Genomic DNA, 15,251 nt, shown 5'->3' on the forward strand with positions numbered 1-15,251 from the left:
CCTCAGTGATGGACACCCACTCCTATCCCACTGGCAGCCCTTAGTCTTCCTGCTGCTCACCTCTGCTCTGCCATGGGATCTCCATTACCTTCCCATACCTAAACCAACCTCAGTTCTCCATTTGTGGGAGGATGCCAGAGTGGACAGCTTGGTCAAGGTTTGTGTCCCCTTCTCATTAAATGAACTTTCTCAAATAGAAAAAGATTCGGTTCCCATACTGATAACTTTTGTACCTTTATTAAGGAATTCCAGTATGTTACCCAACCACACAAGCCCATCTTCCATGATGTTCATACTCTCACCAATGGTCATCTTTCCCAAGGATCTCAGGCAAGTCTGGGAACAGGCTACAGTACACGCAGAGAAAATCCACCATCTAATGTCACCTGCCCAATTGGGCATTAGGCCCTGAGTGGAATTACAGTAACCCAGGGGCATCCTAGATAGGAATAAATTTATAACTTGCCTTCTGGCTGGTCCCTGCAAGGCCACTCTTAAAGTTGTAAATTATGAAAAAACCCAAGAGGTCATCCAGGACAAACAAGAAAACCCATATCAATTCCCAGACAGCCTTACAAAAGCCCTCTTACAATACACCTACCAATCTGAATTCAGAGACCCAAGATGGAAACAACTCCATGTGACCTACTTCTTCCAGAGTTTCCCTAGTAGGGCCAGACTTAAATGTCTAAGAGAAAGGAACCCTGAGTCCCCAGTTTTCTTCATCTCCACCATGGCCTGAAACACTGGATACTGGTGGTCTTAGTTAGGGGTTTCTATTGCTGTAAGAGCCACCATGACCATGGCAACTCTTAGAAAGAGAAACATTTAATTGGTGCTGGCTTACAGTTTGAGAGGTTTAGTCCTTTGTTGTCATGTCAGGAAGCATGTGTGCCAGCCGACATGATGTTGGAGAAGGAGCTATGCGTTCTACATTTGGATTGCCAGGGAGCAGGAAAAAGACCGCCATACTGGGCGTGGCTTGAGCATCTGAGACCTCAGTGCCTGCTCCCAAGTGGCCACTTTCTCCAACAAGGCCATGCCTCCTAATAATGCCACTCCCTATGTGCAGAGCCTTTAAACTTACAGATCTATGGGGGACATTTCTACCTAAACTGCCACACTGACTAAGGCCTTTCAGCCAACCATAGCAACTACCCTGGCTCCCTTGACTCCCAAAGCCCCAGAACTTCTGGATCCCTCTTTAATGCAGACCGGAAGGCCACTGGACCTGGGTTTGTCTGAACCCTTGCAAATCATTCCAACTGTGCCCACAGTACCATTAAGAGGGAAATTGAGCCACTGACTATCACCATGTCTCCTGCAATATGAAGACATCAGGCCCAGTAAGCTCTCCGAGGTCTGGCTGTGGGTGATTTAGCTGGTTCAGATCTGTTGGCCTGACCACTGCCATCTCTGAGAACCTTGGGTCATCATCAAAGAGCCACATTTTTGGTCATGACAAAGGTTTAGGGATCCATCCCATCTCTTCTTCTTATTCTTCTATTGGCTGAGTAGGGGGACAGACAGCCTTACCAGCCTCACCAAACCCCACCGTTTAGTTGTATCTTTAGGGGTATTTTCTTACCCACTCCTTCCTAGTGGTACCAGCCTACCCAGCCTTCTAGCTAGGAAAGGACCTCCTAGCCAGAGTGCAAGCCTCTATTTCCTTCATGCCCCCAATCCTATCGACCCCAGCCTCACTGACCAGTCCCCCCTCCTCCAAATCATACAACCCAACATACCTTGTCCCTTGTCAGCCTTCCAGGTGTATCCCCAAATATGGGACACCCAAAACCTCCCTATGGCCAAGCCTAACCTCCCCTCCCCATTCAACTACAAAATGTTTTCACTTCCATCAGGGGTAAAAGCAGACATCACCTTCTCACCTGGTATTTGTGTCTGCCTGCCCACATGTGCATGCAGATGGGTTTGTGTTTTCTGGTGTGCAGAAAACATGGGAGCTGAAGGAGAAATGAGTCATGCTCAGTCGAATGTTTGGATGATGGTGGCCAACTGCAGGTTTTGTTTCTTGCTGGTCTCCCTTCGGCCTGTGCCCTTTCTGTGTTCTCTGTTTATTGTTTTTGTTTCCTCTGCTGCTGCTGCCACCAGCCATTACTGCTAATGTCATGGCTGTTTTGAAGCCCATGTCAGGGCTCAGAATTTATCTCAGAGTTCTCTGGTCACTGGACTCAGTTTAGCAGGGATTCAAATGTCTTTTGAGTGTGGATAAAATTAAAGTTGTCCTGTTTTATTGGAAAGTTGGCTCTGAAGTTGGGTTATGGCACCCCATCCTCTAGTCCCAAGCATGCTTGTTTAAAGGTTTTCTCCAAAATCTCTGTCCCATGTTAGGTGGGCCACCCGACTGTGACAGAGAGAGAGGAGAATGAAACTAAAGGATTCAAAGGAACTTGATGTACAATGACTGCTCTCGGTAATAACTTCCTGTGCATCTGGTAAGTGGTTGGATGGAGAATGTAAAACCTAAAGTGAGTTCTGAAGGCTGAGGAAATGTGTGAAGGTCTAAGGCTGTCAAAGCTGAAGGAAGTCCTGAGGGTGACAGTGATTTAAGGGATGAGAAATGTTTCAGATTCCTTTCCCCCTCTATGCTTTTGCTATATTAAGGCTTAGGAAACCTATACTTAACGGCTCAAGCAGAGCACTCTCACGGTGGGGTCTGGAGACTGTTCCTAAGCAGGTTGCCAAAGGGAGATACTTCTCTCTCTAACTCCTGTCTTCTGTGCTTGCTTTAGGATTGCTGTTGGCCAGGGCTTATGGAAGCTGCCCTTGCTGATCCTGTAGGAGACATAGTGCATAGTCAGGAAGGTGTTCTACCCTTTATGCAGAATGGGGATCTTTTATATGCTAATTAAGGACCCATGGCACTCCACCTGGGCATGATCACTTTGGAGTGTTGTTGGTTGTGTGTCCCTCTTGAGTCAAACTCATGACCACCACTGTGGCCTCCCCCATTGTCCTCTTAGACTCTCTCACCTCACTCATTATTTGCTTTAATCTGATTATCACTACCCCTTATCGATCCCATATCTCTCCTTTTAGTTAACTCCTGACTGTTAACTCCTCAGGAAAGAGCAGTTCAGGCCACACCCTTTCTAGCAGTTACTACAGGAACAGCAGGACTGGCTACTTCCCTAGCTATCTACAATTGCTTTCTTCCCAGTTCATCCAGGCTCTCCAAGGTGAGCCCGGATCCTGTGGGTAAGGTGGCTCACCGAGGTAAGGATCACCAAAGTAAGGTTGCTTACCATCCAGAGCCAAATAGGCTCACAGAATGCCATGATGCCACAAAATCGTTGAGGATTAGATTTACTAACCTAACCACAAGGAGAGGTGATCATTGTCTCCTCCTCAGGGAGGGACGTTGCCTCTATGTTAACACCCCAAGTAGAGTAAAAGACAAGCTCGGATGGTCTCCAAAAATATAAGAAACAGCTCATGCCTGTAGCTAGTGGATCATTGACAATCTAATGTGAAACAGGATAATTGCTCTTCTTAATCCTCTTCTCCTTTTCTTAATCCTACTTAGTCATAACCCTGCCTCATAAACTTCTTGTCTAGATATCTTCAACAACAGATCCAAAAAATTTCTAACCACATTTTCAATCAGCTGCTCTTACAGGATTATCGGCCCCTAGCTACAGTACCAGAGTTCTGCACCCCTGATTATATCCTGATGGTGAAGATCAAGCTTGGTCCAAGGATTTTGATGCCCCCATTAAGCAGGAAGTAGTCTAATGCTAGCATCTCTCCCTTTTCTTTTCTTTTCTTTTTTTTTTTTTTTTCAGAGCTGGGGACCGAACCCAGGGCCTTGCGCTTGCTAGGCAAGCGCTCTACCACTGAGCTAAATCCCCAATCCCATTTATTTCTCCCTTTTCTTACCCCTGATGGTTTACCAATAATAAACAAAAAGGGGAGGAATGTCGGCTATTCATACTGACTGGAGAGGCTTTTCCTGCCATACAGAGACCCACATCGTAGGCTCCTACCTCTCACTCTTTCTCTCTGCCCCCACCTTGCAGATCAGGAATTAAGTTCTCAGCTATTGTTCCAACATGACACCTCCCTTCCTGCCACCATGATCCCCACTATCTGAAACTAAGTAAGCCTTCAATTAAATGCTTGCTTTTATAAACTGCTTTGGTCATGGTGTCTCTTTGTAGTAGCAGAACAGTAACTAAGACAGGATACTCACTGATCTTCCTTCTGTTAGTCACCTTGATTGAGCAGAGGGGACTGTGCTGTGTTATCCCTAGGAATTCAGTATTGTGACACCTTCCTCACCAAAGCAAATGGGAAATACATATTTTTTTTGCAGCTCAGCCACCTGGTTCATATGCAGTTTCCCAGACTGATTTGGCCAGGTAGAGGGGGAGGACCCATAATTGTCTTTGGTAGAAGTCTGGCAGATGGTAGGGTCTTGCTTTCCTATACTGCAGAACCATGCTGCTGCAGCTTCCAGGTTCTCTGCCCATCCTCCATGGATGCTGTGGACAGTGACTCTGGCTTTCTAAGTGTTATTCTTCTTCTAGACTTCCCTTTCAGGGATGGGTAAGCACCGCTCCCCACACCCTCTGTTTTAGTTAGGATCTCTGTTGCTGCGAGGAGACACCATGACCACAGCAACTGTTAGAAGGGAAAATATTGAACTGGAGCCGACTTACAGTTTCAGAGGTTTAGACCATCATCATCATGGCAGGAAGCATGGTGGCACACAGGCAGACATGGCGCTTGAGAGGTAGCTGAGAATTTTGCATCTGGATCAGCAGACAGCAGTAAGAGCAAGCAAACCACACTGGGCCTAATTTGAGTGAGAGACCTCAACATCCACCCCAGTGATGTACTTTCTACAACAAAGTCACTTCTCCAACGAGACCACAACACTAATAGTAGTTCTTCTTCTTCTTCTTCTTCTTCTTCTTCTTCTTCTTCTTCTTCTTCTTCTTCTTCTTCTTCTTCTTCTTCTTCTTCTTCTTCTTCTTCAATTTTATTTTTCTTGGATATTTTATGTATTTACAATTCAAATGTTATCCTTTCCCCCTTCTTCCCTCCTCCTTCCCCTCCACCTCTCCCTATAGTGCTGCTTCTAAGGGCCAAACCTTCTAACATATGAGTCTGTTGAGGCCACTTCTTTCCAAGCTTTCCAGGTCGGCTGTGTACCGGCTACACATGACTCTTTTTTCCATGTTTATTTTCTGGTGTTGAGGAAGTGGGTTGTTTCCAACTGAGAATATAAACCAGCAAGACTCACAGTGTATTCTAAGTGTTTACATAAAGTATTTCTTGATATTTCCTGGTTATTTGATTCCGTCTTTGTACAGGTCTGAGGGGAAAAGGTATCCTGACATTCGAGAGCCAAGGAATACCACAAAGTCACACAAGTGATTTATTGGGAGGGAAGAACTCAAGAGAGTGCTGCCTGTGTCTGGTGAGAGGCAGCAGAGAACTGAGTTGGAGAGAAGGTTTCTGTAGGATTTCTGAAGGGGAGGAGCTTTCCAGGGTGGGGATTTTTAAGGTTTAATCTTTTGCTGTCATTGTAATGTTAAGTGTTGATCTACTGTTTGCACGTAGCTTCTGGGAACCTACCCTTAGTTTATTCTGATTGGTAAATAAAGATGGCAGCAGCCAGTAGCTGGGGAGAAGGGAGATGGGGTTTAGGTTTCCAGGGCTAGAGACCTCGAGGAAGGGAAAAAAGGAGAGCCTCCAAGCCTTAGAAGAGCCCTCACCGAAGATTGTCATGCAGGACGGAGAACCGGAGCCACCATGTAAAAGGGTCAAGAGAACGTGGTCCAGAGGGCTGCTCAATTGGGTAAAGAGCAGCCAAGACGGAACATAGAAATTAGAGAGCACTAACTCGGAGTTATGGAGTTCTAACAGCATGGAGGGTAGGCAGCTGCCCAGCTACTGTGCAGCCTAAGGCATAGTAACACATAAAGGGGTGTGTGTGTGTGTGTGTGTGTGTGTGTGTGTGTGTGTGTGTGTGTGTGTGTGTCTTTCATTCGGGAACATAAACCATTGAGGCAGGTAGTAACCCCGCCCTGGGATTTATTAAAATATTCATACTTTAGAGATTGGTGGGATTTCAAGTCCAGAGCTTAGGCTTTTTACTCTGGTGTGGGCTGGGTCCAGCCATTAGGGAAGTTAAGATATTCTGTGGGTGGAACCTTGTGGTTGGAAATGCTCAGAGGAGGGGCATGGCCACTTGCATACCTCAAGGGGTACATTATGTCCCTTAAAAGACCCTTAACAAAATAAAAAGGGCCCCATGGCACTTCTTCACTCGTTTTCTTTTATTAGCTCTGTAACAGTTTCCATTATGTTTCGATGTATGCCAGAATTTTGACAGAGGGCAAGCAGTTTTAGAGAGAGTGAAGAAAGGTAGGAAGGTTGCTTCAGTCTTTCCCAAGCCTTACTTACAGGGAAATTCACGCATCCTTCCATCTTATTGAACAGCCGCCGGATCTTTATTAAGCTGGCCAACAGCAGAAGGTCGTCTCCACTCAGGCACCGCAGGGTTGGAACCTCCTCTGGATCCTGGAGCTTGTTAGCGAAAAGGCGGGGGGGGGCAAGGTGAGTGTCTATGAGCGGAAGTGGACTAGTGGGTGGGGCCTGAGCACTGATCTGGAGGTGGGGCAGTGGGAGCATTTTACTCCTAATGAGGAAACAGATCGTCCTGTGGAGACTTGAGAGAACAAATGGACTTTAGACACTGTCAAAGCTTACAATGTATTCACGAGATTAAACTAGTGTCTACTGAATCCACCTTAAATCGTCTCTTCTCTAGAAAGTACCTACTAGGGCAGAGGTGACCATGGATGCTCTGAAGACCCAGGGGAAAAGTACTTGCCCTGCCCGCTTCCTTCCTCAGCTCTTCCTTTGGGAGCTGCTTCCAGCCTGCAGTTCAGGGCCACCAAGGAGGGCATCTGTCCTCAGTGGGGCGGGCTACAGAACAGCAGAGTCTTTGGCAAGCAGATAGGGATGCAGGGGCACAAAGAGCCCTTTGAGTTCTCACCCTACCCTCCAAAGAAAGAGCAACTGAGAACAATGGGAAACATAAAAATCCTTAGCACTGGATTCTTCCTTTTTTTTGCATCAAAATGCCTTTTCCTTATTGAAATTTCCAATAGACAAGGAGAGAAGCAGTGTGTGTGTGTGTGTGTGTGAAGGTGCCCAAGAGAGGACATTTTTGTGTTTCAGAGAATGTACTTACTGTGAGAGTAATATACCAAAAAGAGGATATATATATATATATATATATATGTATATATATATACACATATACACACACACACACACACACACATATATATATATATATATATATATATATGCTAGCATTAGCTGATCCACACTGTACATTTCTAACCAAGAAAGAGATTTATTGAGAGCTGAACCCAGGTAGATGGCCAGATTGACTAACGGGGCCTAGGATCATGCGGAGCATTCCCCAGGGTGAGCCTGCATCTCCCTTTGTTTGCTGGTCCTAAGATGGTCTGCCTATGCTGAGTATTGAGACCATGTTTCCATATGAAATGCACCTCCACCTTTAAAAGCAGCCGAGGTGAAGCGAGTGAAGCCTCTGAGAGTTTAAGAGCTGTGCCCCAAGTCATTTTGCATATGGAAACACAGCAGCGAATCTCTCTGCATTGGTGTGCCTTTGTTGACTGAGTGCAGAGTCAGCATTCTGTGCTTAGCACTTTACATTTCCAGACTCCTCACAGCAACTGAGACACAGGAAGCCTTACTTCCTAGATGAGAAACCGAAGCTAAATAAAGTTCGCTCCCACAGCCAAGGGCAGAGCTGAGATGAGAAAGAAACCACAGACTAACTTGATGTCTGTGCTCTTCACCACTACCTTATGGCCTTCGTGGAATGTGCGCTTTGATAAAAGCACTAGGCACTAGGATCAAAGAAGGAGAGAGAGCCTGGTCCACCCTTCCGGAGCTCATTGGTGGCGGCAAAGGCAGCCATGACGCCATGAGAGGCAGCCTGGCTCAGCCAGTGTAGGGCAGGGCCAAGCCTGTGGGACACTCAGAACATGGTAGATGATGACTGGATAAAGACCTAGGCAGTGTCTAGTCTAGCAGTGTCTCCGAAGGGTCAGAGTTTGTGTTTCCAAGCTCTTCCCTAGGTTAGAACCCAGGTTCCCTGGCCCAGCCTAGGGCTTTCTGCCCTAGCAGGGAGGAAACAGAAACCTCACAGCATCAACCTTAAAATGGGACTGCCAAACGCAGTCACACAGCGAACACCCAAAGATGCTCTGTGGACTTAAATCTGAACTGAAAGAAATTTTAAGAGAGAAGAAAATGTAAGGTTGCTTCAATTACACGGGAAACTTTCATTGTTAATTCCCAAAATTCTCAGTAGATAGGTTATACATAAATATATTCAATTAATAATAACATTAACAAAATTATTTTACTTTAAAACTCTAAGTGATTTAATCTTTTTTCGGACAGGGTTTCTCTGTTAATAGCCCTGGCCATCCTTGACTTCATTTTGTAGACCAGGCTATCCTCGAGCTCTTGGAGATCTGCCTGCCTCTGCCTCCCGAGTGTTGGGATGAAAGGTGTGAGCCACCATGCCCAGCTTAAACTATTTTTCATAAATACACATACCACTACTTTGGTCCCAAGGCAGATTGTTGCCTGTTGGCCCATTGCTAGAAAATGAATGGAGACCTTGTCTTGTTCTAGGATGCGGATTCCAATGTAACGGTTCAGGGCCAGAAGGACAGGTTTAAAGGAGACACAGGATGGGGTAGGCTTGATACTCGACCAGTTCCAAGTTCGTATCCTGTTGCCGGCTTGATCTGAGTATTGGCCGCCCAAGATGTTGATGTATACCCTGAAGGCAAACAGAATGGTCAGTAGAGGTAACCTCAGCAGAGGTAATCGTCCCTACCGTGAGGAGAGTTCTGTATTCACAGGAAGGTGGCTTACTTTGGCAATTAATTTCCCTTTTAACTCCAGGAAATAACTAATATCTTGTTTCTCCAGCACTGACTGACGACTACTCACACTAACTTGATAGTAAAGGAAATGCAAAACCCAGAAGATATCTTCCTGGATTCAGAAATCACCTTCAGGAATGATTTCCCTGTCTTTCAAGTAACAATAATATTCGACCATACTGATCTGAATCAGCTCTTCATTTATTCTTGGAATATATATATATATATATGTAGCTGTGTAAGGATAAAGATTCAGGATATGCCTTCAAGGAACTTCAGTGCACAGAGACACAGATGTGCTGCACAGAGGCAGAGAGAAAGGGCTTTGAGGATGCCAGGACCAGTCAGAATACTCAAGAGTTCAGCTCATGGGCTGTAAGATCTCTGAAATCAACTGCCCTCTACAGCTTGTTGAATTAATACAGGTTTCAGTTACAATACTCCACTCAATGTAACACAGACTTACTATTGGATCCTGAAGGATAAGTAGAAATTTACCACTATACACTGTGTTAATGGATTGATTTCTACTTTGAACTAGAAATAGATACTTAACCTTGTCCCAGTTTGGTGAGCAATGGCAAGGTTCAGGCTTTGCCAATGATTGGCAGAGTTTTATGAGTGAGATTGTACCTACACGTGATTTGAAAAGCCAACTGTAATTACTGGCTTAAACCTGTAATCTAGCACATCAGAAGATGAGGGTCACAAATTTGAGGCCAGTCAGCCCTGTAGAGGGAATTACAGTCTAACTAGGGCTATAGAGTAAGAGAGTATCTTCAAAAAAAAAAGAAAAAAAGTATATACCTTTTTTTTTTTTTTCTATTTTTCGGAGCTGGGGACCGAACCCAGGGCCTTATGCTTGCTAGGCAAGTGCTCTACCACTGAGCTAAATCCCCAACCCAGTATATACCTTTCTGAAAGGCTTAAATTTTACCTGAAGTTGGAACCCAGATTTTTCTTCCAGATTAAATAAATAAGAAGTCATAGAGTGTATATATTGGCAGATTAAAAGGAGTCACGATCTTTCTGTAGAGACTTAGATCTTTCTCTAAGTGTGTATGCATGAAGTACATGGGGCAGGGGCTGCCTGTGCGCCATGACATGTGTGTGGAGGTCAAAGGATGATTTCCTCTAGGCAGTTCTCTCCTTCCACCTTCATCCGTGGATTCCGGGAATAGGCCTGGTGTTGTCAGATGTGCATGGAAAATGCCTTTACAGGCTTCCTGGCTCCAGGGGTTCTGTTTGTGTATTATTGTCTGACATGCGACAGGAAAATTTCTACTTAGGAATGTACCTGAAGAGTAAGTGACAGTATAATGTGTTTCCGAGTTATATTATTATCTAAAGACCATTAGCTTAAATAAATCTTTCTAAAGTGTTTATTGTTGTTGAAGAGGAAAAGAAATACAATTAAAAACTGTGGAAAAAAATAATAAAAATACCAAAATAGCAAGGACCCGAGAAACATACCAGACATTTCCATTGGGGTGATAGCAGGAGCTTCTGCCGGAGGAGTCAAACAGTGCCAGGATAGCAGGGCTGGTGGCTGTGTCTTCTTGGATTATACAAGTAAACCCATCTGTCTTGTTGGGCACTCGGATAATGGCTAGGTTTCCAGATGGATAGCTGAGATCAGATAAGGCCCTCTGAGTAAACTCGTGACCCTGGGCTACTCATGGAATAAAGTTAATTTATGAGGAGCTCTTGGAAATTATGAACATAACCTCAAAGGCCTTTCCTCCTCATTACTTTTAATACAAAACAATCGCATGCTTTTATATGAATCAAAATGTGTTTATGAAATGCAAAAGTTCCCAACAAAATTGTAAGAAATAGAATTTAGAAATATGGATGAGAAATATTGTGCTTCATGATAAAATTAAATTCATCCCAAGAGTGTAAGGTTGCTTCAATGTCTGAAAAATCAACTAATATACCACATTAATAGAATAAAAAGCCAAAAAAAACCATGATCATCTCAATGGGTGTGTGTGAATTGTGTGTGTGTGTGGTGTGTGTGTGTGTGTGTGTGGTGTGTGTGTGTGTGTGTGTGTGTGTGTGTGTGTGTGTGTGGTGTGTGTGGTGTGTGTGTGTGTGTGTGTGTGTGGTGTGTGTGTGTGTGTGTGTGTGTGTGTGTGGTGTGTGTGTGTGTGTGTGGTGTGTGTGTGTGTGTGTGGTGTGTGTGTGTGTGTGTGTGTGTGTGTGTGTGTGTGTGTGTGGTGTGTGTGTGTGGTGTGTGTGTGTGTGTGTGGGTGTGTGTGTGTGTGTGTGTGGTGTGTGTGTGTGTGTGTGGTGTGTGTGTGGTGTGGTGTGTGTGTGGTGTGTGGTGTGTGTGTGTGGTGTGTGTGTGTGTGGTGTGTGTGGTGTGTGTGTGTGTGGTGTGTGTGTGGTGTGGGTGGGGGGGTGTGGGTGTGTGTGGTGGTGTGTGTGGTGTGTGGTGTGTGTGTGATATGTGTGTGTGTGTGTGGTGTGTGTGTGTGTGTGTGTGTGTGTGGTGTGTGTGTGTGTGTGTGTGTGTGTGTGTGTGTGTGTGTGTGTGTGTGTGTGTGTGTGGTGTGTGTGTGTGTGTGTGTGTGTGTGGTGTGTGTGTGTGTGTGTGTGTGTGTGTGTGTGTGGTGTGTGTGTGTGGTGTGTGTGGTGTGTGTGTGTGTGTGTGTGTTAGGATAGAGGGATAACTTGAAGGACTGAGTTCTCTTTCCACCGTGTGAGTCCTAGGGACTGAATTTATATCATCAGGTTTGGGGGAAAGTACCCTTACCCACCATCTTGCTGGCCCCTTCTAGTCAATTACATATGAAAGTTCTAACCATGGGAAGTTTAGGAAAGGAAAATATCTGACTGGAAGGGGAGGGAAAACCATATTTGGAATCTGTATATACCAAAGTCCTTAGGACTACAAAATGAAATTTTAGAACTAATAAATGAATTCAGGCAGACCGTAGCTGTAGGCTGCAGGACCAACATACCAAATCAACTGGCTTTGTATAGCAGGGAACATTTTGAAAATGACATTAAGAAAATCACCCCATTCACGACAGCATTAAACCCAAAGCACAGTATCTTGGTGTTAATCGGGTTCATGTGCAGGCCAGTCAGAGGTAAAGTTAAACCAAGACTGAGTTTGAACCTTTTGAAAATCAGCCACAACCTCTAAGAGCCACATGAAATAACTAGCAATAAAAGTTGGGCAAATGATTTAATGAAAATAGAACCCCCATTCTTTCTCATGGGGGTGAGGTACAGCCTTGTCACTTGTGACCATGGACTTCATTTTTTCTGGCTTATTGTTGGGTTTGAGTAACATTTGGAACATCAACTAAAAAGGACTCTGTTCCATGAGAAGGCACTCTGTGAAAAGGGTCTCTGTTCTTTTGTTTTTGTTTTTAATTGTTTTTGTTTTCTATTTTTTAAGAGATACTGGATGGCTTTTATGCCCAAACTCCATGGCCTGGCTATCAATGTCCTATGATGAAGTGGCTAGTGACTTTTTGTTCATGGGCGTTAGGGGTCAAGATATACCAGAGCTGGAAAATGTCCAAATTTCTTATCTAGACGGTCTCCTCCTAAATACTTAATTCAAGGAAGTGAGTTGTAAGTCTGGAACAGGGATGGCAGAGAGCTGTCCCCTGACTGCTGGAACAGGCTCGCAGCACTGTGCAGTACAGAAAGTTCTGGATCTCAGTGTTTGTTGCCTTTTAAATACTCTTAATGTTACATGAAAGAACCAGTTGTAAAATTAAATATATGCTTGAGTTGATTTCAAAGAACTATACTGTAAGCTTGAAGATTGGGAAGGCAGTGCAAAGGAAGGTGCATTTTAAAATGTTACCAGCTTTTCTGAGAGTATGTATTTTCCTGTATTCCCCTGCTTTCTTTTCCTTCCTTCCTTCCTTCCTCCCTCCCTTTCCTTCCTTCCTTCTTTCCTTCCTTCCTTCTTTTCTTTCTTTCCTTTCCTTCTTTCTTTCCTCTTCCTTCTTTCCTTCCTTCCTTCTGTAATGGGATTGACACTAAGGCCTCTCCACGTGTGAAGTGCTCTACCAAAGGCCTCCTCCTTAGTTCTCTCTTTTTTTTTTTTTTCCCCCTTCTTTTCAAATTTTGGGATAGGCTCACTCTAAATTGGGCAGGCAAGTCATAGACTTGTTATGTTCCTGCTTCAGCCTCCCCCACCTCAGCCACTTAAGTAGCTCAGGCTAGGAGCCTATGCCATCAGGCCCTGCCTGGTTTTCTTTTTGTGAAGTAAAACTAATACAGTGACGTATGAAAAGAAAGGATACAATATTTGTATCGTCCCATCAGGAAAGGAAGTGAGAAACTTGCTTCCGTGCTTGTAGTGCTTCTCCAGGAGCTCATTCCCCATGACCTACAGGCACAAAAGAGCAACAGTAACTGCCAGTCGCTGGGCGAATGCACTGAGCACCAGTGATACAAACTGATTGTTTACTTAATGTGCTTGGCCTTGCTTTAACAGCATGGATGGTTGGTGTGCAGCAATCATTTACAGACGGTCCCTGATGCATGCCGTATAACGTAATGAGCCCTTCGGTTATCACTCACCTATTTACAATTTTTATTTTTTGCTCCATATGTATTACCATGAGAAAAGGGGGGCAAAAGCCAGTCACATTACAGCAATCACACTCCTATCCTGACTGTAATGATTTTATACACCTGTGGAAGTGCTTAGCGGAACAACAAAAATCTAAGTATTACCTCGTAAACCTGACCTACTGTATTCATACGTTCAGGTTTTTTGTTTATTTGTTTCTTGTTTTTCTGTGCTGCAGATTGAACCTAGGGCCCTGCACATAGTAGGCAAGCACTTTCCACAGAACCACATCCCCAGCAGTAAGCTTGTCTGTAGAATAAAGAGAAGAACAATTGAGGCTAACATACAGCACCTGGTGTCTGTTCAGGGCTGTTCTGTTCTTTATGAGACACAGAAGAAAGACAGGTGCATGACTCTTATGGTTCTAAGTTCAACCACTTTTATGTGGGAATTTAGGGTGGAAACGAATTTGTATCTGATAATATTTAAGATAAATGGAAGATTTGGTTTAATTCTTTGCCGATCTTGATTTGTACTGAAATGGACACAAGAACTAAGTGAAATGAACTAAGTTTTTGGATAAACATTGTGTCAGTTACTTTGCAAACCTACTGTTCCATCTGGAAATGATGCCCCATCCCTTCATGTCTGAAGCTATCAAATAGGGAATTTTTCTAGATGAGCTCTTCTGTGCACTATTTCTACAGTGGGTAATTGTGAAACAAACACTCAAGCCAATGCCTCACAAGCCGGCAAATGGATAAAAACCATCCTGGTGTGCTCACCCAAGTGTGCCCAGACCAGTGTGCTCACCCCAGTTTGTGAATCCCGGTATCGACACTCAGCCAAGATGTAGCTGGCAGCATGGTTTTATGGTAATTTTTGTGCCTTTTTCTTTTGTATGTTCATCACTTAGCTTCTCCCACTTCTAATGTCCCATGCCTGGGCTCATCTGTTGAATATTGTAGTGTCTTCTTTCTGTCAAAGAAAGATCCCTCCTCCCCTGAGCACGTAGCTACAGTACAGTGATCTGTGGTTTTCTATTTGTGTTTGTCAGTACTCATCGTGGGTGAGGGGCCCTGGGTCTCTCCTGGTTAAGGAGAACATTCATACACGTGCGTGGGGGTGGTAAGTTCCTGTGGGACACTGTTCTTTATGGTTTGTTGTCACATTGCATGTCACAGGCAGATGCTGGTCAGCTACTGTTTGCTCCTCTCCCCAAGCTCAGTACCATCAGAGTTTGTATTCTTGCCAGCATGGTTACCATGGAACGAGTCTTCATTTCTCTGTGACTAAGTGGTTGAGCAGGCTTTCATGTGCTTTTGGTTGTCTGCATTTTCACTTGTGAAAAGTTCCTGTTCAAGTTTTGAGAAAGGGTCCACTTTTCTGTTGGATTCACTTTGTTCGCAGAGAAAGAGCCTTACTACGTAGTCCTTGCTAACCTGGAGCTTGACATGTAGACAAGGCTGATCTTGAACTCAAGATCTGCTTACCTCTGCCTCCAGATGCTGGGATTAAAGGCGTGTACTAACTACCACATCTGGAAAAGTGAACTTTTTAATGTTGATTTATAAAAGTTCTTCAGAAATGTAGGATATAAGATATATAAAGATATACCATATGTAATTTAAATAATTCTTCAGTTTTAGCTTTTTAATAATTTTAAATTTTAATTAGTCAAATCCTTAGCAAATACTGGTTTTAAGACTAAATCCATTCTACCATGTTAA

General features: G+C 44.2%; 1 protein-coding gene and 1 long non-coding RNA gene across 2 annotated transcripts in view; one reads left to right on the forward strand and one right to left on the reverse strand.

Annotated features, from left to right (window-relative positions):
- The window catches only part of LOC116896856, an 18,383-nt gene continuing 3,132 nt past the window's right edge, over nucleotides 1–15,251 (forward strand). Inside the window, exons 1-2 of the long non-coding RNA XR_004387373.1 lie at nucleotides 1–157; nucleotides 2,353–2,456. This is a non-coding gene — a long non-coding RNA (uncharacterized LOC116896856). The remainder of the gene's footprint in view (nucleotides 158–2,352; nucleotides 2,457–15,251) is intronic.
- The window catches only part of Erich6 (glutamate rich 6), a 26,486-nt gene continuing 17,375 nt past the window's right edge, over nucleotides 6,141–15,251 (reverse strand). The window contains exons 11-14 of the mRNA XM_032898364.1: nucleotides 13,250–13,335; nucleotides 10,446–10,601; nucleotides 8,638–8,866; nucleotides 6,141–6,558 (exon numbers count right to left, since the gene is read on the reverse strand). Coding sequence (XP_032754255.1) covers nucleotides 6,295–6,558; nucleotides 8,638–8,866; nucleotides 10,446–10,601; nucleotides 13,250–13,335 — 735 coding nt within the window. The 3' untranslated portion in view covers nucleotides 6,141–6,294. The remainder of the gene's footprint in view (nucleotides 6,559–8,637; nucleotides 8,867–10,445; nucleotides 10,602–13,249; nucleotides 13,336–15,251) is intronic.

Source organism: Rattus rattus, chromosome 3 (genome assembly GCF_011064425.1).
Source record: "Rattus rattus isolate New Zealand chromosome 3, Rrattus_CSIRO_v1, whole genome shotgun sequence".
Lineage (NCBI taxonomy): Eukaryota > Metazoa > Chordata > Mammalia > Rodentia > Muridae > Rattus > Rattus rattus.